Source organism: Camelus dromedarius, chromosome 20 (genome assembly GCF_036321535.1).
Source record: "Camelus dromedarius isolate mCamDro1 chromosome 20, mCamDro1.pat, whole genome shotgun sequence".
Classification (NCBI taxonomy): domain Eukaryota; kingdom Metazoa; phylum Chordata; class Mammalia; order Artiodactyla; family Camelidae; genus Camelus; species Camelus dromedarius.
In genome coordinates this window covers 31,632,576-31,658,248 of record NC_087455.1, presented here as the reverse complement: position 1 = coordinate 31,658,248, position 25,673 = coordinate 31,632,576, and the positions used below count along the sequence as shown (strand labels likewise).

Here is a 25,673-nt window from a genome sequence, read left to right as displayed (position 1 = left end):
TAATTTAGGTATTTTTAAATTTCTTTCAGCAATGTGTTGTATTTTTCACTGTCTAATTCTTTCACCTCCTCAACCACGTATATTCTTAGGCAGTCCATTCTTCTGGATGCTATTGTAAATGGAATTGTTCTCTTAAGTTCCTTTTTGCGTTGTTCATCACTGGTGCATAAAAACATAATTGATTTTTGTGTGTTAATCTTATACCCTGCAACTTTGCTGAAAGTGTTTATTAACTCTAGAAGATTTAGATGTTTTTGACAGACATCATCCAGGAAGCTGCTCCAGTTCAAGGGGACCAAAACAAAGGCAAGCCTCTGTGCCAGTCCCCCAGGGAGTTACCAGATAGCTCAAAATGCAAAAGCACAATCTTTTGAAAACAAGGTTCTTCCTCCTCTCCCACCCCAACCTCCACCACTGTTCCCATGGCTGCCACTGAGCTAAAAAACTGGGGATGGCAGGATTGTAAAGCAAAAATGCCACAACACTTTCTTACCAAAACTTAACTGCCTTTCTTCATTAAACACTCCCCGGCTGCTTTTTTTTCCCCAGATTCTAGTGTTTTGAAAGGTTGATTTTTAGTTTCGCCAACTTAATAGTTACTTCTGAGGAGCCACTGATTCTTAGATTTCACTACTCCATCATTTTCCATGACCAGTAACTTCTTGTAGCAAATACAGTGTGGTAGAATTGACAGTGTGTAACTCCTGAGACTATGTCAAAAGGCACTGAGATGTCCTCCTTGTTCTCTCTCTTGGTAGCAGTCAGTTGCTAGACTGTGATGACTTTCAAATACCCCTGTGGAGAGTCCAATGTGGTAGGAAGCTGAGGCAGCCTGCCAAGAGCCAGATGAGTGAGTTCTCTGGGAACTCCAGTCCTTGAAAAGCCTTCAGATGACTGCACCTCTAAACAACATTTAAACTGTACCTCAGGAGAGACTGAGCCAGAATCATTCAACTCAGCCACTCCTGAAATACTGATCTACAGAAACCACGAAGTAATAAATGTGTGTTGTTTTAAGCTGCCAAGCTTACGATATTTAAAGCAGAGGCTCAAAATATGAGAACCTTTATATTCAATGACTTCTCAGGGAAGAAGAGTGTTTCAAGCAGTGGGAATGGGACATGCACAGGCCCTGAGTTAGGAAAGGTCATTGGCATGTATAAATAATTTAAAAATCTGAAAGAAGATCAATGTAACTGGAGCTTAGTGGAAAGGAAAACAGTGAAACAGAGGAAAACAGTGAAGAAAGAAATCACCAAAGTGGCAGAAAGTAACCAAAGTGACTACAGTAAGGTCTTAAAAACGAGTAACATAAGGACCTACGGTGCAGCACAGGAAGCTATATTCAGTATCTTGTAGTAACATATAATGGAAAAGAATGTGGAAATACATATATATATGTGTATATATATGTGTCTAACTAAATCACTTTGCTGCACACCTGAAGCTAACAAACATTGTAAATCAACTATACTTCAATAAAAAAAACCCCCAAAACTAGCAACAACTGGAGCAGTCAATGGTTCCCTACCCATCAGAAATGGAAATCAGCCTATAATTAAGCATAGGAGGACAAGAGAAAAACAAAATAGTCATCTGTCCAACAACAGCTAATTAAAGGCAGGTAACTAGTCCGGCACTGATAAGAAGCTTGCATCAGGTGAAGGAAAGCCAATGGGTACCACCCCAGAAGGGCAAAGAAGAGACTTTTTGAGAACATAATCTTCTTAAAAATTATATAACTTTGATAAGCCAATGTTATATGTTTTCAGAAGTACTAATAAATATTTGATTGAAAAGTTGGCATAAAGTCTTAATGAAGGAGAATGGGAGTTTAAAAGTAAAAAAAACGTAGTTTTATTCTTAGATCCTCACCAGCTTTGTGAACTTTGGTAAATGACTCCTAACCTTATTTCAATCAACTGCAAAATGGGTAATAATATACACATATCCAATCTTACTTCTTTTAAATATCAAATGAAATAATATGACAAAAGTGCTTCTGAAACTACAGAAAAACCCACTAAAAAATTAACCTTTACAGTAAGATGTGAATCATTTGTAGCGAGAAATAAAAAAATAACTTATCCATTATCACACAGGAACCCAGAGTGGGAACTATAAAACCCTTTGAAAGCAAGAACCAAGGTCTTTACATCATCCCACATCACTTACGAAAAAAAAAAAAAAAAAAAAAAAAAACAAACCTTTATGAGGATGTTATTTAAAATTCTGAATGGTGAATTTATTGCCAAAACATTTTATGCTTAAAGCATCTGCCTCACCAGGCAGTCCATAGTCACTGCCAAATGAATAACTGATGTAGATGAATATCTGAAGAAAATGATTATAAATCAGCTCTGCAAAGATGCACACTTGTCTTTGTCCTAGGCTACCATAGGACACAAGGTTTAATAACTGGTGAAGAGGTGGGGAGAGTATTGCTCAGTGGTAAAGTGCATGCTACACATGCACAAGGTCCTGGGTTTAAGTCCCAGTACCTCCATCAACAAATAAACAAACAAACAAACAAACCTAGTTACCTCCTCTGCAAAAAAAGAAAAAAATTGAAAAAAAAAAAAAAACTGTTGAAAAGGGTAAAAAAATTTCAAAAGAAATCCCAACTGAGTAACCAGTCTCTGAAATTAAAAGTAAATTTGCATTAACAAAATAATACTATTTGTATGCATAAACTGTAAGATCAAAAAAAAAGACGTCTAGGGGAAAATATAGACGATGTTATCAAAGACATTTTTAATCAATATAAAAATAAAATATTTGTGTTATCAGATTTAATGGCTCACTGGATACCAAGATGTATTTATCTCTATATCTCATCTTTAACTAACCAGAAAAAACATTTGTAATTTGAAACAAGGGAAAAATCATTAATGAAGCACAGAAACATTAAACATTATAAAATGTGATATATAGATACAACTTTTATTTGATTAAAATGCACTGATGCACTAATATAAAGTAAATGGAATGAACTGGTCCTTACATGTCACTCAAGCTTTTTTCTATTGTGGTACTCTACCTACAGCACAGTTGATGATCAGTTAAAGAGTTAAGTTCTAGAAGATATGACACAAAATTGACCAAATTCAAGACAATATTTATCTAACAAAAAAAGAGTGTCAATTAGATACTAGATACTGTACAAGCCTATTGTATCAACTTTACACTCCCATTAATTACTAATACTTAAGACATCAGAAAAGGATGGCAAACATTTTAATGAAAACAAAATATATTTTGAGATTTACTGAACAAGCGTACTCAGTCGTACCATAAAACAGGAAGTGCTTTTGATATACTTAAAGAAAAAAAACAAAATTAAAGGAAAATGACTCAAAAGAAAAAAATCAACTTTTTGAGGGTAATTACGAACCGAATTTTCTTCCTCTTCTTCCAGTTCTCGCTGCTGTTCTTCATGTCTTTTTGCTTTTATCTCCATAGCTTCTGTGATCAGGTCTCTTAAAATCGATACAGGTTTTGCATTCTTGATAAAAGGATGCTAGAAAAGTAAAATTCAATGGTATAACTTCAAAGTTTCCCTGAATTATAGCTAAGAAACATTAAAACAACATGGAAATGTGAACCAGTCATAAGCTTCAATGATTAAAGATTTAAAAAAATGTTAGTGCTAAAGAAGAAATTACTGACATTTGGAAGAGGCTTTAAAATGGTGAAAATATCATTTGGGAAAACTATGGGTAAGAATTTTACCAGATTATAAAAATTTCTAGGATTGATGGCAAAGAACCAATAAATTCTTTTATAGCAGTTTTAGACTGATCACTAGATAAATTAAGTTCTATCAAGATACCTGTGGTGGAGACTCCTAGTCACCTATCCAAATAGAGCTGTGGCTGGGAACTACGGCTGCCCAGGTAGGTCCTACATCTCTCAGCCTCCCTTTCAGCTGGTTGTGATTATGAGACTAAGTTCTCACCAGTGACATGTGAGTGTCAGCGTTGTTTTCTACTTCCTGATCTGGGCCTTAAACCCCTGTGAGTGTGCACTCTTCCACGACCTCTCTTTCTGCTAAGCTGGGAAACAGACAAAGACAGTGCCCTGGAGGACGGTGGAGGAGCAAGTAGGAAGAAACCCCAGTCCTAGTCTGAAAAATTCTGAGAAACATTGGTGGAAAGGTCATAAAAATTAATAATAATTGAAGACATGTTCTTTACCCTTAGGGAACTTATTATGTAGAATAAGGAATAAGAGGCAAACATAAAAAAATTACAATGTGACATATAAGTCATATTCATGATGACTCAGCACAGCATGAATGATTAAGAGATGTAAAAGAAAAGGTGAGGTAATCTCAGATCCCTCATAAAGAAGAAACAGACCGTTTTAGGGAGAAGGGAAAGCATGAGCAGCATGAACACACACACAAAGATAGGGGATGTATATTAAAACACCACAGGAAGATCTGTCTAGTCAAAACAGAAACCCTGTTTAGAGAAATGGTGTCCTGTGAGTTTAAATACAGGTAACAGTAGGACAAGAGGGATAAATGCTTAGGATGAGATACCTGAATTTTGTCTGACAGCCACTTCCATTACATAAGCAAGAGCATAGTGTTAGGAAAAGAATGTCTATGATAGCACAATCTTGCAGGAGAGTCTGGAAATGAAACAGGATGGGGAGAAACTGTAGTAATACAGATGTGAATTAAGAACCTGGGTTAAAAACACAGCTGCCACAATCAAGAGGAAATACAGAATCTGATGGAAGAATTCTTAAGAAGGATTTACTGACTATATTCTAACAGAAGTGAAAGAAGACCAATGCTCCAAAAAGTGGGAACCAATAGAATTTTATTTCTCTAAAAAAAGGACAGACATCTCAAATTGTAGTGTACTTTTATCTTCTCAGGAAAAATTATGAGTCAATCCTCCAAGCCACAATTCTGTCTTTACAAAATGCCAAAATATACATATGGTACATCCAGTCTACAGCAAACCTACTTTCATGCAGTGCATTTATGAACTGACTATACAATGTGCTGCTACCATTAGTCTATGGAGCTCAACGTTCCTAATCTCAAAATCTCGGCATGTCTGACTTCATCTGAACTAATGTTTTCTTGACCAAACTGCTACAGACATGATTTTGAAAAACAAAGAGGAACTGGTTAATAAAGTTAAAAGGGTACTTAGAGAACAAGGCCATATTATTTGAGCATTCTTGATAACCAGAAGAGAAGTTTTATCAGATAGACTGGCAGATTTTTAAAGAGTATTTTTAAAGGCTTTTAAAAAATAGCAGGTGATAAAATTCTAAAATGCAAAGCAACACAGAAAAGAACAGAACAACAACAACTGCAAAAAACAGAGAAAATGAGATTGTGAAAATTAAACACGGTAACTGTGACTAAAATGTTATTAGCATAAACCAATGTGAATAAATGGGTTGAATTACAATTTATTAAACAGTATTTTAGTCAAGTACTAAAAGCCACTTGGTTCATAAGATAAATTCAGCTACATGCTTTCTACATGAGATATACTTAATTAAATAAATGCAAATTATGTGTCTATAGGAGAATACTGTAAAGAACTTGGGTTAAAAGTCAAAGATAGGCAATGAAATATTAATCAAATATAAAACAATTATCAAGAATAACATGATCCAAAAAAGTAGAATTGAAGGCAAAAAATCGTAAATGAAGAAAAAGTCATATAATTTTGATAAGGGACATAATATACCCTGTCCCATGGTAGTAAGAAACCACTCCTCCATCCTAACGCTACCTGGCAGAAATAAGACGGCTCCCTTTACTCCACTGAAGCAGTGTCAGAGGACTCCTCTTACCACAGAAAATATAAGATCCAGAGTCTCATAACAAAACACCCCAAATGCTCAGGTTTCAAACGAAAATCACTTATCATAACAAGAAGCAGGAAAATCTCAACTTAGGCAGAAAAATATAAACAGGTATCAACATCAAGACAATCTGGATATGAGAATTATCCAAAGAAGATTCTAAAGCCAACATCATAAAAATGCTTCAGTGAGCAATTACAAACATGCTTGTAAACAAACAAACAAAAAAAAACTAGAAAGTCTCAGTAACGAATTAGAAGTATAAAAAAGAAATGAATGAAAATTTAGAAATAAAAATATAAGAAAAATAAAAACTTGATGGATGGGCTGGCTCAATCGCAGAATGAGGACAGAGGGAAGAATCAGTGCATCAGAATGTGGAACAGTAAAAACTACCCAATATGAACAATAGAGAGAACTAGAGTGAAATAAAAATGAGCAAAACCTCAAGAACCTATGGGACTAAAACAAACAAACAAACAAAAAATCTAACATTTGTGTCAACAGAGAGTCCTAGAAAGAAGAGGGTAGGGCTCAAAAAGTGTTTGAAAAAATAATGGCTGGAAAATTCCTCAAACTGGCAAAAGGTACAAACCCAGAGATTCAAGTAGTTGAATAAATCCCAAACAGTATAAATCCAAGGAAATCCATATCAAGACACATCATAATTAAACTTCAGAGAATTAAGACAAATAAGAAATCTTAAAAAGATCAAGGGTAGAACAATTTAGATGACTGCAGGGTTCTCATAGGAAACCATGGATGTCAGAAGGAAGTGGGACAACATTTTCCAAATGTTGAAAGAACTGTCAACCAAGAATTCTATAGGCAGTGAAAATTTCCTTCAGGGGTGAAGAATAAACAAGATGTTCTCAGATGAAGGAAAACTAAGAGAATGAAGAGAATGTGTTACCCAAAAAGAATGACTAAAGGATATGAAAATGAGTATGTGTATATATATGCATGATTGGGACATTGTGCTGTGCACCAGAAACCAACACACTGTAACTGATGATACATCAACTAAAAAAATAAGAAAACAAATTAAAGATTTAAAAATTTTAAAAAGAGAGAATGGCTAAATGTTCCTTCTAAACAGAAAGGAAGTAATAAAAGAAGGAACTCTGGAACATTAGGAGAAAGAACAATGGAAAGAGCAAAAATAGGTTAAATATAATAGATTTCCCTTATTCTCTTGAGTTTTCACAATTGTTTGAAAATTAAAACAAAAACAAACATCATAACACTGTTTGATATGAATCTCAATATATAAAGAGGAACTATTTAAGATAATTATATTAGAAATGGAAGGGACGGCAAGGTAGGCAGAGTTTCTACTCCTCACCTGAACTGGTAAAATGAAGAATAAGTCACAGGCCATGGGAGTTCAAAGAGTGACCCATGACCACCTGTGCTAGCCAAGCCCATGAATCAGCTTGAATAATGGCAGATCTCAGTCAAGCTAATATTCTTTCAGAAGCCCAGCCTATGGCAAGAGCTGACTTTTAGGTTCTAGGCTGCCCACATGCAGGTGTAAGGATCATCTTCAGATCAAAGAACTCTAGTGCCACTACGCTGAACCTGAACCTTGTCCGTGGGGTTTCAATATCCTCATGTTTTTAAAACTACTGAGTTCAATTCAACAATCTCAAAGGATCCCTTCAGTCTATGATTCTTTTAAACTTACACAATTATCAACTTTGTGTCAGAAAATAAACCACTATAAAAAATTCAGCATGAATTCCTTTTTAGAAACTTTATCAAAATCTAGAAGTCAATATGGTATAATCTATACATGTAGATTACAGAAAAGTGTCCACGAAAACTTGGTAATAAGATTGTATTCTGAAAATTAAAATATAATTTAACTCATATAATACTTAAGACATATGCAAAACTCCTTTAAGAGGAATTTTACTTGAATATTTCTTAAATGCTTTTTTTCACCCTAAAAACTTTAGGTTAAAAACAAAATTTCTTAAGAAAGACCACAAAAGATTAGGAAGAAAGACAAAAAAAGAAATACTGGTTACATTAACCAAAAATCAGTTACCAGATATATTTGGATGTATTTTCATTGTCATATTTTGTAGTATTTGTTCCACTTATTCTGTTTCCCTCTATCCTTTCTTGACTTCTTTAGGGCTGAATAATTTAGATACTCACAATAGCACTAACAGGCCCTTGATTTATGTGCTCAAAATTCCTTTGAAATGCTGGTGATCTTCAAAATGAATGTTTCAATTAACTGAGTTTTGAAAGGTAATATTTGCACATAACACAGAATTCAAAAGGCTCAAAAGAGCCTTCAGCAAAAAATAAGTCTCCATCTCACTCTTGCTTCTCAGCCATACCATGACCTTCTCCGGAGGACAGTTTCTTCCTTATTTTTCTAGAGCTACTCCACTACGAGCATTGACATATGTACATATGCATATGTGTGTGCAGATGTGTGTATTTGGCCAATCATTCCTCTCAATGGACCTCAAATTGCTTCCAATTTTTTAACAGATATTTATGTTGTTTCTAATCATTTGCTATTACAATGTTCTATGAAGAATTTTACACATTATTTCACACATGGTTAAATTTTTCCATAGAATAAATTTCTAGACATATAATTTCTGGGTCAAAGAATATATGGTATTTTATTCTAGACAGATATTGCTAAATTGCCTTTTGTGGAGATTAAGTTAAATTTTCATAGTAATAAACCTTATATTTAATGGCCTATTTCCCATACCCCTTTTTAAAAAATAGTACCCTGGAGAAATCACTTTTTATAAGAACTATGTTTCTAATTCTTTTGTCACTTAACAAATATTAAGTTTTGTTACCATGTACACTTAGCTTAGCTTAGAGGTCTGACTCAATTCTGCTGGGGAAATAAAGACTCACAAATACTCATTAAAAGTATTAACTTATTTGTATTTGCATTTAATGTCAAAGCAGATTAAAAAAAAAAAAAACAAAAAACCTCCTGATAACTCTGGATACAAAGTCTAATCGCACAGGGACACTGAACCTCTTCATTTAGGTAATCTTGTAACCAGTATTTATAACAGGTGATCTTTTTAAGGAGTTCAGGGATCTTGTAGTTACGTATCTTACAGAGTAAAAAGTCAAAGAAGAAATTCTGGGTCAAGGAATAATACATCACGAAAAAAATGTAAGAAGCAGTACCAATGAAGACAAGAACTCATTTCTGAAATGAGAATCCTTTGGAAGTTTTATTTTAAAACAACTTCAGGAGGAAAGACTTGACAACAAAAATAAAAAAAGAAGGGAGCAGGGGAGGCAGAAGACTGAACTTGGCAACAGAAATAAAAAAATGAGGAAAGAACATACAGGAGAAGAATGGGGTGTGTCTGTGTGTGTGTGTGTGTGTGTGTGTGTGTGTGTGTGCGCATGTGTGCACTTGCACATGTGTGTGCGTGTGTTTCAAAATTAATCCACATTTCCTGGGAGGTTTACATCTTTAGAAATCAGTTAATGAAACTCACAGAAATTCTGGTCAATGTCAGAAAACTAAAAGGTATGAAGAAAATATCCTACCCTTAGAGACATACACACTGACCTGTAAAAGTTGTGTTGCAGTAGCTCTCTGCTCAGGATTCTTCACTAGGCATTTTTTAACAAAATCGGTGAAATCATCAGACCAAAGTTCTGGCTTTCTGAATGTTGGCGGTGGGTTTGTGGGAATCATAAAAATAGCCTAGTAAAAATGAAATATCCAAAAGACACAGTAAGAACCCTAATAACACACCAAGTAAACAAATCTCTTTATCTTTCTCTTTATCAGACTCTAAATCTGAAAAACAAATTTAAGCTATTCTAGGATTTCCTGGTAAGATTGCAATTCAGGAAGGAAGTCCATCTGCTACTAATGTAATAATTTCCCATTAAATTTCCTCTATTTGAATTGTAGCTCATTGAGCACATCATTCTTTATCTATCATTTTAAATCAGTCTCCAAAGAAGACTGCATTTCTAACCCTTTTACTAAACTAAGGACATTCCCTGGTTAAACAGATATATCAACAGATATATCCTCAAGTTTTGCTATTGCAAGGAGGGGAGTATGCCTCAGAGGTAGAGTGTATGCTTAGCATGCACAAGGTCCTGGCTTCAATCCCCAGTGTCTCCATTGATAAATTAACCTCCCCACCAAAACAAACAAAAAATTAGTCCATCAAATTTTGCTATTGCATGCCAGATTTACTTCCAATTTCAGTTTTATATAGGCATTGCTTTTCAGAATGGCTAGCAGAAGTCCAATTTGCTTCTGCAATCCAGAATATTTAAGTATATATAGAATTACTGCTGTGATTTGAAATAACACTTGACACAGCCAAGATGTTAATTTCTCTTTCTAAATATGAGTCAGAATTCCAAATGAAAAGTTTTAAAGGTAATATACCACTTTAATATATCACTAATGATTTGATTTAGTATTAATAACTTAGTACAAATGATAATATATACAGATAGTTCAAAACGCAAAAACTCTTAAAAGTCTTCCCTGTCATCCTTTTTTTGACTGAGAGAATAAATCCCTAGTATTCTTAGGAAATCACTGTATATAATGAATTAACTTCTCTCCTGGGCTCTAGAATAGTTCCTGATAAAACAACATCACTAAAACATCATTTTCTTTGAAAAGATATGAAAACAGTAATCCAATTTAATTAAATGTACCAAGCACTTGACAGATACTCGCTATTATCATTTTCATTCCCACATGTTAGTTACTCAGTTAGTTAGTTAGTTAGCTATCATTAAACCTTTTATTCTGAGATCATTGCATGGACCTGAAATAATACAGAGATCCTTTGTGTCCTTTACCCAGTTCCATCCATTGGTAACATGTAAAATATCACAACCAGTATGCTGACATTGGTACAGCTAAGATCCAGGATGTTTCCATCTCCACAGGCATCCCCTGGTTGTCCTTTCATAGTCCTTAACCCCGGCAACTACCTATCTGTTCTTCATTTCTGTAATTTTGTTACTCAAGAATGTTCTATAAATGGGATCAGGCACTATGTAACCTTTAGGGATTTTTTTTGTTTGTTTGTTTTTTCACCCAGCAGAGCTCCCTGGAGATCCCTCCAAGTTGTTCCCACATAAATGTTATTTAAAAAGATAAGAGGCAAATATGGCAATGACAAAAATTTTACAAAGCAAAATTAACTCAACCATATTATAACCAATTGTAGTTTAACAGGTAAGTTTATATACAATTATACAATCAACACAACAGGTGAAATGAGGAAAAAATGGCTTTTCAGCAATCAATTAATATATACATATGCAGAATATACAAACATGGACCTCTCAACGATATATTCAGGGGTGAAGTATCAAAAAAACTCCCTTTCTAGGCTTCAGAATTCTCTGACTTTCTGTCTCTGTTCTAGCTTATTTTTTTCACCTGGTTTTTGGTGGTCCTCTCTCTTCATGTGCAAATTTCATGTACATGAACATTTATGTCCTTTCTTCTTAATACATAAAGAAAGTAAAGATGGCTATACTACAAACTACAATAATACTTAGAAACTAAGTTTTTTTTTTTAAACCACTGGGAAAAACTCATCATAGTTATGTTTAAAACTTCTGTTCATCTATGGAGAAAATATCAAAACTGTAGACAAAGTGATAAATATATTCTTGGGGTTATCAATTTTAATGTATTCCTTTGATATAATAAAACCATTCCACTTTCCACATGATTTTTACTGTTAAAAAGCCATTCACAAGTATCTTAAAGTCACAAGATTTCCATAGTAAAAGATACATGAGAGATCATTTACCTCAATATTCTCATTTAACAGAAAAGGAAAAGTCCAGAATGTTTAAGTGACTTAAAAACAAAATTTCAGACCTACAAAGGGGTCTTTAAAAAGATTAACAAAGTATTCTAACGTTTCTACAATGTTTGAAGAAGGAGGAGCAAGGAGGGTTACTAAGTCTAAACAAGCAGCTAATAAGAAGATAGATGATAAATGATGGTTGTGTTTTCAATGTATACATCCTCCCTGGTCCTCCCTCTTTTATTTCCAAGTGGGGAAAAAAGCACAAGCAAGTAGCCTTTAAGACAAGACAGTGAAAGAAAGGTCTTAAAACTTACTATAGTCACAACTCTAATAGTAAAGTTGAAGATCATTCAATGAAATAAAAACGAGGGAAAGACTATTCACTGGTGAAAATATAGTCTTCAACAAATGGTGCTGGGAAAACTACATACATCCACATGCAATAAAAATGAATTTGGACTCTTACATTACACCATATACAAAAATTAACTCAAAATAAATTTAAAAACAGTAAGAGCAAACAGGGGAAAAGCTTCATGACACTGAACATGGCAATGATTTCTTAGATATGACACTAAAAATCAAGGCAACAAAAGAAACAAACAGATAAACTGGACTTAATCAAAATTTAAAACTTCCATGCATCAAGTATACTATCAACAGAGTGAAAAGGCAACCCATGACAGATGAATGAACAGAATATGGTATTTATACTGTATATGCATATACAATGTAATATTATTCAACCTTAAAAAGGAAGAAAAATTTGACACATGCTACAGCAGAGATAAACCTTGAAGACACTGTGCTGAGTAAAATAAGTCAGTTGCATGCGGGCAAATATACTGCCTGATTCCTCTTATTATAAGGTTCCTAGAGTAGTCAAATTTATGGAGACAGAGCGCAGAATGGTGGTTGCCAGGAGTTGCGGGAAATGGAGGAGAAGGGAGATAGTGTTTAATGGGCACAGAGTTTCAGCTGGGGAAGATAAAGAAAAGTTCTGGAGAGGGATGGTTGGTGATGGTTGTATAGCAATGTGAATGTTCATGACAGCACAAAACTGTACACTTAAAAATGGTTAAAAAGATTAATTTTATGTTGTGTGTATTAAAATACACAATAAAATATGGATGAGGAAAAATGTAAAGTACTAATCAAGTTCAGGAATATTTGTTAAATGCCTGCTACACACAAAGCATGGTGTTAGACATTATATGGAGTTCAAAGATGCAGCAGGAAATACAGTCACTACCCTTAGGAAACTTCTAACCTAGTCTGGTAAAGAAAGAACAGTAAAAGATTTAAAGAATAATACAATAAAACAAATGATATAAGGCATTATGAAGAGGTCATTCCCCTTAGAAGAAATAGCATAAGGAAAATTGAGAGCATGAAATAAGATTGTTGGGAGGAGCAGAGAACAAGCTGATTACCCTGTAAGCAACTAAGAAATGATAAGATTAGAAGGTGGAATGGAGGATATGGAGTTTGGTCAGCAAAAAAGTGCACAACTGAGAGAAGGTTTTTTCCTGAGGGGTGTGTGTGTGTTTATGTTTTTGCTTTTAATCAGAGTTTGTTTATGGCTCTGGAAAAGGATTAAGGAAAACAAACAAACAAACCTGGAGACACTCTAAATATGGAATAGAAAAGGCAGCTAGGGGCTAGTGTAGATGTCCCAGGATGAGTAATATAAAGTTCAAATTAGGATGGTATCTACAGGAATGAAATGGAAGAAATGAGTTATGAGATATTACAAAAGAACAAGAGCACATCCTAACCTCATTTGGGGGCTAGAAAAAAGGAAAATCAGAAGACTATTGCAGAATTCAAAAATTAAAAAACAGACACCTTAATTGCAAGGCACTCAGGTATTCTAACAATTTACTATATTATTCTTTTGAAAGCCCCCAAAATATACAGCGGTTTACCACCATGTGTTATCACTGGTTTCTAACTTGGAAAGTGATCCAAAGGACTTTCTGTGGACAAAGCAGTGAAGATTCAATGTCCAAGTCTGTTGATTCTAGGTAAGAGTTAATCTCTTTATTAGTGTATTCATCTTCTTTGAAAAAGAGAAAATCCTTTAATAGAAGAGAACATTCTTATACATCTTACATCATATTACATGTATTACAGCTAAGATAGTCTTTCAAAAGCAGTGTTGCCTGTTTTATGACACAATAAGCATCTACCAAATGACAAGTACGTACCAAGTATTGTCTGTGTGCTCCAAGCTATGTTCCACTAAAGAAGAAGCAAACTGATAGGTCACAGGTCAAACAGCATCAGTAGATACACTTTGTTCAGGCAACACTGAGCCCATAGTCCCACAAGGTAAAAGTCGGCTGGAATTAGACTGATTTTACCCAAGATGCATGTTCTCCCTTTTATATGGGCCAGACCATCTGGCCTGGCTCAATTACTTACTTTACCTGATGGCCCCCCCTTTATGTATCTAACTTTGTAAGCCCTGCCATTACAGATTTTAAAACAAGACGCATATCTCGGATCCACAGAGCTCACAAATTGTTGGGGGTGGGGAACTAACACATACGAAACAAACAGCAAACAGTGGAATGCTAGAAAATAAAATTATTCTGTAAATAACCTAACTAACCTCAGCTCTATAGTTGAAGGAGAATGTAATGTGGCTTTAAGGATGGGCAAAATGGGGTTGATATCAGCTGCTGCAAAAAGACACACAAAACCACCTGCTACTTCAAATTAAAGAATAAAATAAATTTGAACTCTCATCTCTGCAAAATAGTTCAAAGTACCTACCTAAGCCCCTATACAGACTGACCTCAAACTGCAGGTAAATGATACTAGATTGTCTAGATAAATGTTGTTCATCTGCACTTCTGTTACAAACTGATGGATAACAACTCAGTGATTTATGTCCTTGAAGCTAATGCTCTCCCCTTTGAACTTTGAGCCAATGAGTTGCAGTCTTATCTCAGATAATCTTAACATATAAAGCTCACCTTAGCAGTAGCTATTAGAAACCCTAGGATAAAAAGCTTAACTCTAACGCTTATTTACCCAGTACTATCATAAAGTGATCCTAAAATGTTCACATTCCTATTCTCAAACAAGCATTAAACTGCATACAGTTCAAACAAATAAGTCTTAACATATGATCTACTGAAATATAGAGACTTGAAAAGTCTCCAGGAAAACCACTATACCTTTTATTTTCATTTTTTAGGTTAGATAATCAACAACAAACTGACAGATTCTCTCACAGACTTCACCTTGTACAACTAATTTAACCTAATCATCAATCAGAGAGAATCCTCTTGAGGATCTCCAGGTTTTGTGCAAGCTGATTAGGTAACAGGCCCCTGTAGTAGAAAGTTTTGACAATCAGTGGCTTGTCATACACTAACAATTTACTCCCTTCCTTGCCACCAACCAAATCGCATGAACACACATTACAGCCATATAATTTATCTTATCTCTAACACCATTTTGATTGAAGAATGTTAGTACAATAAATGACATGATTATCCCTGTGTTTGTTTCTACACGATGTGTTGCTTAACTACATATTGAACCTGCAATTAAGTTTTTAAAAGAACTTCCCTGATCACAAGTAGTCTTAAGAGGCTAAGAAATATAATCACCTCAAAACAACTAACTATCTTCATGCCTGGAACTTCATGCCTTGGACTCCAGGAGCACCCGGAGGATGTGGAAAGAGCTGGAGCGGAGAAACCACAATGCCTGAACTTTACAATCTCAGCAGAGTGAGTCAACACATGAGTCTGAAACTAAGGTAGCTGGATTTATCTGCGAACAGAAGGACAGGCTGGAACAACAAAGAAATCTGTGCCACTATTCAAGAACCTCAGGCCCATGAGCAAAAAGGTTATCTTCACAGCAAATAAATGAGATAAAGGATAAGAAAGCATTTTATAAAATTGCAAAGAACTAAAAACAAACATAACTGTTTTCTTGATAGTAAGCGTAATACAGAGGTAGAAAGCTAAGTCAAATAAAAATATATAATTCCTAAAAATATATAGTAAAAATATTTTTAAAAGAGTACTAGGAATAAGAGTAAACAACACAATGGATTGAAGCCAGCTCTGGACTTAGGTCAGAAAAACAGGCTGAAGTTCTAAAATATCCTCTGATTGTGTGGCCTCAGTTTTTTCATATAAGTGAGATGGTTGGACTAGGTATTTTTCATTCTTTTTTGGGTCTAAAAGACTCTGGCACTCTAACTTCCTAGCAATCTAGGGGTTAAATAAAAGCCAGACAAGTATTAAACTGCTGCTTAGAAAGAAGATGGAGGTAGAGGAGGAAAGGATAACAAAAAGCCTGTGCGATGTTAATGTAAAAACACAAGTCTAAGTTTTTATCACCACTCCCTCAAAAGCAAAAAGAGACAGAGGTCTGAAGAGAATACTAAAATCTAGAGTTGCCCTTGGGTGATCTTGGGGTGCACTTTCTACACTATGCCCAGGGTTAAGGCATTGCAAGCATGACCTCATAACGCACTCCAGCTCCAGCTGCAGAAATTTCAGTAATCATTGATCTAGCTCATAAAAGCCCATCTGCCTGCCTAGGAGTCAAATTAAGGGAAGGGCACAGCTGGTGCCCTGGCAGTGCAGGGTGATCAGCCCTAGAGGTCTGAGCCAGCTCTAGATGGCACTGGGCACCGTAACACCACCAGTGAAGGAAGCTTATCTGACACACATTACTCCTGCATTTTAAAAATGGAAATAACAGAATGATAACAGGGCTATTTCACAGAGCTGTTCTGAAGTGTGCATGGGTTAATACATGGAAAATACTTAGAACAGCACCTGCCACACTGGAAAGGCACAATAACGTTGTTATTATTAACCCAATTTTACCACTGAGGCTCACTTAACTAGCTTTTTCGAGCTCACACAGCTAGTAGAGTGGCTGTCAGAACTAGAAATCAGGTCTAATCTGGCTCCTTAACTATATCACACTATCTTCATGTTTCTATCAAACTTTTTTCCACAGATAATTCTATTATAAGGTAAAGGCTCTATGACACATATTCAGTCTCCAGAAAAGAAAATGCAAAGCTATTTGTACAAAGATGACTATAGTTCACTTACCGCAATAGTGGCAAAAAGCAAACAAAAAAACAGAAAAAAATTAAGGAATGGCTAAAAGTAAACTACTATATATCAACAAAATGGAGTAACATACGGCCATAAAAATGACAAATGTCTGAATTACAAAATCACAAGGAAATGTTTTATTAAAAGAAAAGTGAAAATGAGAAAATAAAACAGTAAAGAATGATTACCTTCACAATAAAATGACAAGTATGCAGGAACAGAGACTGAAAGATGGTACAGTCTCAAAAATTCAAAATATCAATACACTATTTACAAGATTGCATAAGATTCCTCTTAAACTTTTTATTATAAAGGCCACTATATATTCAACTTTTAAAAATTATATTTGCAATTGAAAAAAGGCTTCATTTAATACCACTGCTTAAGTTATCACCTACTTGCAGTCTGCCTCTACAACCACCTCTCACACAAGCACAATTTAAATCCCAATACCTTTGATTGCTTCCAGTTATATCTTAACCATCTTTCAAGGCTGAAATATAATATCCCTTTAATATAATTCAAAAATATTCATAAAACATGGCTATCAAAAGTGAACAACAGCCAACACTTAAGGATCTTTACATTCCACTCTCTCTAAGATCTCTCAAATTAGAACCTGTGTGTGATCAGTTCAACTAACTTTCTGAGCACTTAAAATGTACCCAAACCTACAATATTAGAATTTTCAAGAAGCTTAGATTCTAATGGGATAAGAAAACACATACTAAATCATTTCAATAAAATAGTATATATGCTAAAATAGATGTGAACAATGGGTATTAGAAGATGACTTAGCCCAAATTGATGTTTAAAAAAAAAAAACCACTGAGTCCTAAAGAGTGAGTGAGGCACAGAAAAGGGAACAGCACATTCAAACATGTGAGTTCGGAAATACCATGGGGTCTAGGAGGGAAACTGACTTGTTTCAGGTATGTGGCAGGAAAATTATAAAGTGAGACAAGCATCTTATTGGCCCTTAAGTGGGGGTGGCTGGGTGGGGAACTCACTTGAACTAATCAAGCCATGTCAAAAGAATTTGCCATCTTATAAAACTTAGCTCCGCCCATAAAAGATTCTGATTTAATTGATCTGAGGTTAAGGACCAGGCACAGTACTTATCATGTCTCTCAAGAAATTCTAAAGTGCAGCCAACACTGAGGGCCACTGGCATAGAACATAAAATATATGGTGAAGCATCATCACACCGTATACCTGAACTTCAGCAACTTCCAGAAAAGTAGATGGGTAAGTAACTCATAACCAGCTCAAAAGATCTGAGAAATCAATGAGAAGCAATCAGTTCCCACCAGGAAACAAACAAACAAAAAGGCTAAGAAATTAGAAGCACAGATATATCTAAAGATAGGAGATAATCTGTAGCAATGAGCACACCTGGCACCCAAATCGTAGTTTCTAAAATGCCATTCCCACTAAAAGAAACTTGGGTGCCTTGAAAAAACAACATATTTCAAGGCCTGGATAAGGAAATTACAAGGTGAGCCTGGGGCATCTTGTTCAGCCTTATTCTTACAAGGAAGCTCTCAAAGATTAATGAAATCATGTAAAAAGGCACAGGACTAGCCAAACTTAGGATAATTTAACATCAAAATGGTAGTAATAACGGCTATAATTGATTATACCATACTGAAAACATGAAAATCAATTAGTCTACAGTGATATTTTTAAAAGGAAGAGAATTTAAGAAAGGCTGTTCTTTATGGAAAAATACCAACTCATAGATTCAAAATGTTGAATTAATTAGAAGATCAACATTTGTCAACCTTAATGTACTGTAATGATCAGTTCGGGCAAGGATCACCACTGCCAGTGACAAGTTACTGGAGAAAGGATACTTGTAAGATACAAAAGTACTACCCCCACAGATTACCTAATAGTACAAAAGAGAAGATGTACCTTTACAATAGAGAGAGCTGCTCATTGCCTTAACTAAGTGATCAATCTAAACACTGCTGAGTGAGACAACCTGACAGTACGTGACATCTGATGTGATACAATACAAAGTACACACCACCACCCACGACCTCCTTCCCCAAAATACATAACCTGAAACTAATCTATTGAGTACAGGGATATCTCGTTTTATTGTGCTTTGCCTTATAGTCTTATGCAGATTTTGTGGGGGGTTTGGGTTTTTTGTTTTTTGTTTTTTTTTAACAAATTTAAGGTCTGTAGCAACCCTACATCAAGCAAGTCTACTGGTGCCATATTCCCAACAGCATTTGCTCATTTCATGTCTCTTTGTCAGTCTGGTAATTCTTGCGATATTTCCATTGTTTTCATTATATTATTATATTTGTTACGGAGATCTTTCACCACTGATCTTTGTTCTTACTACTACAACTCATTGAAGGTTCAGATGAAGGTTAGCATTTTTTAGCAATAAAGCATTTTTAAATTAAGATATGTACATTTTTAAAATATAATATTGCACACTTAACAGACTACAGTATAGTGTAAACATAACTTTTATATGCACTGGGAAACCAAAGAAATTCATGTGACTCACTTTACTGCAATATTTACTTTATTGGGGTGGTCTGGAACTGAACCTGCAACATCTGAGGCATGCCTGCACTGGAAATGCAGCTAGTGTAACTAAGAAACTGAATTTTCAACTTTATTAAATTTAAATTTAAACTGTTATTGAATAGTGCAGATATAGAAAATTTCCATCTTAGAAAACATTCTACTGGATTTTCCTGCTGTAGATCTAACTTCCAGGTTATACGAAATATAGGGAATAGAGGGGAAAGCTAAAAAACACTAATGAGCAAACATTAAGGAAATCCAGATTACAGGAAATTCTACCAAAAAAATCCTTGCCCTATCCTTTCAAAAGTCAATGTCACAGGGAAAAAAGTATGTGCATGTTGGTGGGGTGGAGGGTACGGTGCCTGAACTAGATTAAAAGAGGCCAAATACAATGTGTCAACCAAAGAAAGGTGAGTATGTACTAGATAGCAGATTATATTAGAAAATCACTGTTAATTTCCTTAGATGTACTCATGGAACTGTGACCTTGCAAGACTATGTTCTTATTCTTCGAGGATGCACACAGAAGTAAATGTTCAGGGATAAAATATCAAACAGTTCAAAAATAAGAGATATACAGGCAGACAGACAGACAGACAGACAGATGAGAGATATCTAGCAGACAGGAGAGGAAGAAAGGGAGGAGAAGGACAGGGAGCCAGACAGACAGCAGGGAGAATAACGGCACCCTCAGCACACACCAAAGGTCCACGTCCACGTCCTAAGTCCCTGGAACTTGCGGATATCTTTCCTCACGTGGAAAACAACTTGGCAGATAGCAATAAATTAAGGATTTTGACGTAGGAAGATTATTTTTGAATTATCTGGGCAGGCCCAATGTAATCAACAAGGGTCCTTAAAAGTGAAAGAGAGAGGCAGAAGAAGAGAGTGAGAGAGAGATGAGACTTGGGAAGAATGGTCAGAGAGGTGCAGTGTTGCTGCTTGGAAGACGGAGAAAGGAGCCACAAATCAAGGAACGTGTGCAGTCTTTAGAAACTGGAAGGGGCAAGGAAACAAATTCTCCTCAGGGGCCCCTGGAAAGAAAGACAGCCCTGCCAACACTTCAGCCCTGGCCCAGTAAGCCCCGTGTTGGACTTCCAACCTACAGAGTTACAGTGGACTTGTGTAAGCCACGAAGTTGGTGGTAATCTGTTAGATCAGAAATAGAAAACTACTACAGATAGATTGTTGGGGGTGGGGGGAGGAGGGAGGGAAAGGAGTGGGGAGGGGGAAGAATAAGGGGAGGGAGAGAAGAGGATGAGAAGAGAGAAAAAAAGAAGAGGAAAGAGAAGCTGTCTCCCAGAGACAGGCAGCAGGCAGGCTGGTGTGGCAGTGCTATATACGCTGCCATCAGTTGGCTGCGTCTACCTTCCAGGGTGCCACACGGTCTAAGATGGCTGCTCAGACACAAGCCACCACATCCTCACTGTCCTGACTGGACCAGAACTCACAAACGTTCTATGTTCCCTCCCAGACATCACCCTATGAGTCTCTTCATTGGGCTCGTTCTCCTGATTTGTATCCTTTGTAATAAAACAAAAAGTACAGTGCTTTCCTGAGTTCTGTGAGTCATTCTAGCAAATTATCAAACCTGAGGAGGTCAAAGGAACTGCCAAATTTGTAACCAGTCAGAAGTACAAGTGACCTGGAGATGGCTAAGAACTGTTGGCATCTGAAGTACCAGCAGTCGTGCCAGGGAATGTGGCCTCTACCTTGTGGGGTCTACACTAACTGCGGGTCATTAGTGCCAGGACTGACCTGCACGATGCCCAGCTGGGGCTGACACAGAATACCAAAATACAGGTAATATTCAAATATGGCAAAATACTGAAACTGATACACAGGTTTATATGAGAAGCAGCCCTTAGGCAAAGGTGAAGGAAAATGTTTCTCTACAGTTTTTCTCTACAGTTGTGGCTCTCATAGTGTGGTTCATGAACCTCTTCATGAAGTCACAGGCCCTAGCAGGTCAAACCTATTTTCATAAAAATACTAAGACATTTTCCTTTTTCTCTCTATTGACATTTGCACTAAAGGTGCAAAAGTAACGGTGGATAAAACCGCCGGCACCTTAGCAGCCAATATTAATCTACCCCCAAATTGCAAGAACCTGTGCTAGTCCCTATTTGGAAGTGAAATGGGTTACTTCTATAGCAGCTAGATTGTGAACCTGTTATAGTAACAATCTAACACAGCAGCAGTAGCAGCAGCAGCGATGAGTAACAATATGTTTACATGCTAATAAAAAGGAACCAGTAGAGAAGAAATTAGAGAAAAAAGGTGGAGAAGAGGAGGGGAAAATATAAAAGGAAGGAGGAAAGGAAAGTAAGTTACAGATATTTACTGTTACAGACTGAACTGTGTCCCCTCAAAATTCATGCTGAAGTCTAGCAATTCCCCAATGAAGGCATACAAATGGCCAAACACGCATATGAAAAAATGCTCAACATCACTAATTATCAGAGAAATGCAAATCAAAGCTACAATGTGGTCAGTGAGGTACCATCTCACACCAGTCAGAATGGCCATCATTCAAAAGGCCACAAATGACAAATTCTGGAAAGGCTGTGGAGAAAAGGGAACCCTCCTACACTGTGGGTGGGAATGTAGTTTGGTGTAGCCATTATGGAAAATGGCATGGAGATTCCTCAAAAAACTAAAAATAGACTTACCATATGATCCAGCAATCCCACTCATGGACATGTATCTGGAGGGAAGTCTAATTTGAAAAGATACATGCAACCCAATGTTCATAGAAGCACTATTCACAACAGCCAAAACATGGAAACAACCTAAATATCCATCAACAGATAACTGGATAAAGAAGTTGTAGTATATTTATACAATGGAATACTACTCAGCCATAAAAAAGAATATAAGAATGCCATTTGCAGCAACATGAATGGACGTGGAGGTCATCATTCTAAGTAAGCTAGAAAGAGAAAGAAAAATACCACATGACATCACTCATGTGTGGAATCTTTAAAAAAAAAAGACACAAATGAACTTATTTACAAAATAGAAACAGACTCACAGACATAGAAAACCAACTTATGGTTATGAATGGGGAAAGGAGGTAGGAAGGGATAAATTGGGAGTTCAAGATTTGCAGATATTAACTACTATATATAAAATAAACAAGTTTCCTCTGTATAGCACAGGGAACTATATTCAATATCTTGTAGTAATCTACAATGAAAAAGAATATGAAAATGAACGTATGTGTGTTTATGTATGACTGAAACATGCTGTACACCAGAAACTGATACAACATTGTGAACTGACTATACTACAATTAAAAAAAAAAACCCAAGAGGCAATGAGTATAAGCTATTCTTTCAAGCAGTTAAGCCACTAGGAAAAGACAAAGACCACATGGGAGCCTACAGGGGAAAAGAGATTTTCTGGCTCTCACTAACCTGCTCCTCAAGGAATCACTGTTTCTCTTTCACCACCACCCAAACAGCCTCCCACACTGGAAACTTCAATCGTTTTGGCCACCAAATCCAGGTGATCTAACTCCAAGTGTCTTTTGTATCCTCAGTTCTAGGTACAATGTTTAGCATACAGCAAATGCTTGATAAATGTCTGCTGAATAAAAAAGTAAGAATATAAAATATAGAGAGGAAAGATTGAGAAGAAAACAGAAAAAAGTTCTGTCCCCGCTATACCCTTAAATGGCTATGTGGCTTAGACTCAAGTTTTAAGAGTCTTCATTGTAAAGTAGAGATGACAGGAGTGTCATTTCATTATTTTTAAAATCCATCCCATTTCACTTACTTGTTATGACATAACAGCTTAATTGAGACATAATTTGCATACCATATAAAGTATAGCATATACCTAGAATCTGACTACTTCTCAAAACCTCTACCTTTACCACCCTGATCTAAGCCACCATCATCTCATACCTGGACTATCAAAGAAGTAACCTCCTCACTGTTCATTTTGCTTCCATCCTTGCCCTGCTATAATTCCTTCTCAAGAAAGAAAAATACACCTTTTAAACCATATGTTAGACCATATCAGTCCTCTGCTCAAAATCTTCCAGTGGCTTCCTGTCTCAGTCACAGTAAAAGCTAAAAAGCTCATCATGGTTTATTAAGTCTCTAAGTGATCTGGTCCTCTACTATGTCTCTGACCTCATCTCCTGCTTCTCTCTTCTTCTGACCCAGCCTCCAGCCATATAAATCCCCACATCTTCCTTAAACACCACACTGCCACATCACTTTCCTCTGACTAGATACTCTTTTGCCAGAAATTTACTTACCTCCTTTAGATCTCAACTAAAAGTCACCTTATCAGACAGATGTTTCTTGACCGTCCTATATACATTATCATAAACTCCCTTGTCATTCTGTATCCCTCTTACCCTGCTTTATTTTTCCTACATAGTAATTAGAGCACTCAATATTTTAGTTATACTATAGTAACTATGTAACTAAAGCTATCATTTTCTGTATCTAATTTGTTGTCTCTCCTCACCACAAGAACCTAAAAGGTAGGAAATTTGTTTCATTTGCTGAAACATCCCAGGGCCTAAAACACTGTCATAGCTGGCACTCGATAAACGCTGGATGAACTAATATATAACAAACAGTCTCTTTAAGCTTCACTAAAATTTTCAATTTCCAAAATAGAAGGATTTAAGATGTAATGACAGCTTTAAAATCTATAAATCTAGCAGAGACAGAACTCGATAACTGATGGTAATATATAGAAGTGTAAGCTGGCCTTCTCAGAAAAGAAGGAAGACTTGACAGTAAATGATTAACTACCAAAAGAATAAAGTTTATGAGAGGTACTTCCAAATAAACATGTGAAAAACTTTATAATAAAACTATATAATTAAGCACAGAGAACAAGACTATCTTGCCAAGATTTGCTATCATTGGCAAAAATCCATATTAAACTCAGCTTCCCCAATTCCAAATACAAATGGAATTGTGAATTTGGCAACTCACTGGAAAGACTGAAGTACAATCTGGGTTCACATTAAAGTTACCTCATTCTTCTCAACTTAGATCTGACCCAGAGGAAAATTTTTAACAGATTGTGTTGGACTAGTGCCATACTATATTCAGTAAAGTTCAAAATTAGCATTTTAGATGCTAACCTAAAAGGGTTCTATTTTGTTTCCCTAAAACTAATGTGGACTAAAAATAACATATGATGAATTATGAGCATAAAGTGGATTATTTAAAGAAACTATTAGTCAAAGAAAAAGCAAATTATAACACCAGTCTTTCCCTCTTATTTCTTTTGATTTCTTTCATGCAATGTCTCACCCAGAGCTGAACACATGGTAGCACTCAAGCTGTTAACTGATAAGAAAGAAATAATGCCTTCTTTCCTTTCAAGGTTTATCCAGATTTTGTGATATATAAAATAGACAAGTCCACCTCAACCTTCCTAGTTATTAAAAAAAATGCAAATAAAAATTATGTACTTCAAATTTATATATATGCATTAACCAATTATTTTATATCTATTATGTCACAAAGTATTACATTAGACACTGAAGACATAAGATAGAAGCTACCCATGCTGCTTTCAGTAAGTGTATAATCTGGTAAAAAAAAAAAAAAAAAAAAAAAAGTTAGACAAACTATAATAGAGTGTGATAAATTCTATGACCTTGGGGTACACAAGGTGCTAAGAAAGTCCAGAGGAAAGGTTCCCAGGTTAGCCTGTGTAGAAGACAGATGGGAGAAAATGCAGGCACAGAAAAGTAACACTGAACAGACGGCAGCAGTTAAGAGCCGAAAATATCTACAAATTAGAGTATGGCTAAAGGAAAGGGGATATCATATGAATAAAGAGATAGGCAGAGTCCAAGGCTTTTTGTAACACCCTAAGAGTTAGGCTCTTAATCAAATGGAAAAAAAAAAACAACCCCATGCATTTTAATGGCAGGATTTTAAGTAAGGGCGTAATATGATCTGTGTTTCATTTTAGAACGATCAAACTAGCAGTATCATGAAGGATACTCTGGAAAGGGGGGTGAAACCAAACACTACTGGAACAGTTAGAAGACTTGTAGGAATCCAGAAGATAAATTTTGAGGCCTGAAATAAGGAAATAAAGATGTAGATGGAAAGAAGGGGATATATTTAAGAGATATTAAGGAAGTAACATGGATGGGAATTTGTGAATAATGAGAACTGGGGTTAACTCAGTGGCAGAAGGGCTAGACAGGAGGGAAAGAAATTTTAAGAAATTAGGAGACAGCATCAGTAGGACTTGGTGGTTGAATAATGGTGGGAGACTGCTAGCACTATTAACCAAGATAGACAATACAAAGCCAAAACAAGTCTGTTGAGAAAACAGTGAAAACAGATCTGGAGATTTAGAT

General features: G+C 35.8%; 1 protein-coding gene across 1 annotated transcript in view; it reads right to left on the bottom strand.

Moving 5' to 3' along the window:
• The window catches only part of STK3 (serine/threonine kinase 3), a 233,279-nt gene that overhangs the window by 91,654 nt on the left and 115,952 nt on the right, over window positions 1–25,673 (bottom strand). The window contains exons 7-8 of the mRNA XM_031439380.2: window positions 9,419–9,556; window positions 3,395–3,520 (exon numbers count right to left, since the gene is read on the bottom strand). Of these exons, the coding sequence (XP_031295240.1) occupies window positions 3,395–3,520; window positions 9,419–9,556 (264 nt within the window). The remainder of the gene's footprint in view (window positions 1–3,394; window positions 3,521–9,418; window positions 9,557–25,673) is intronic.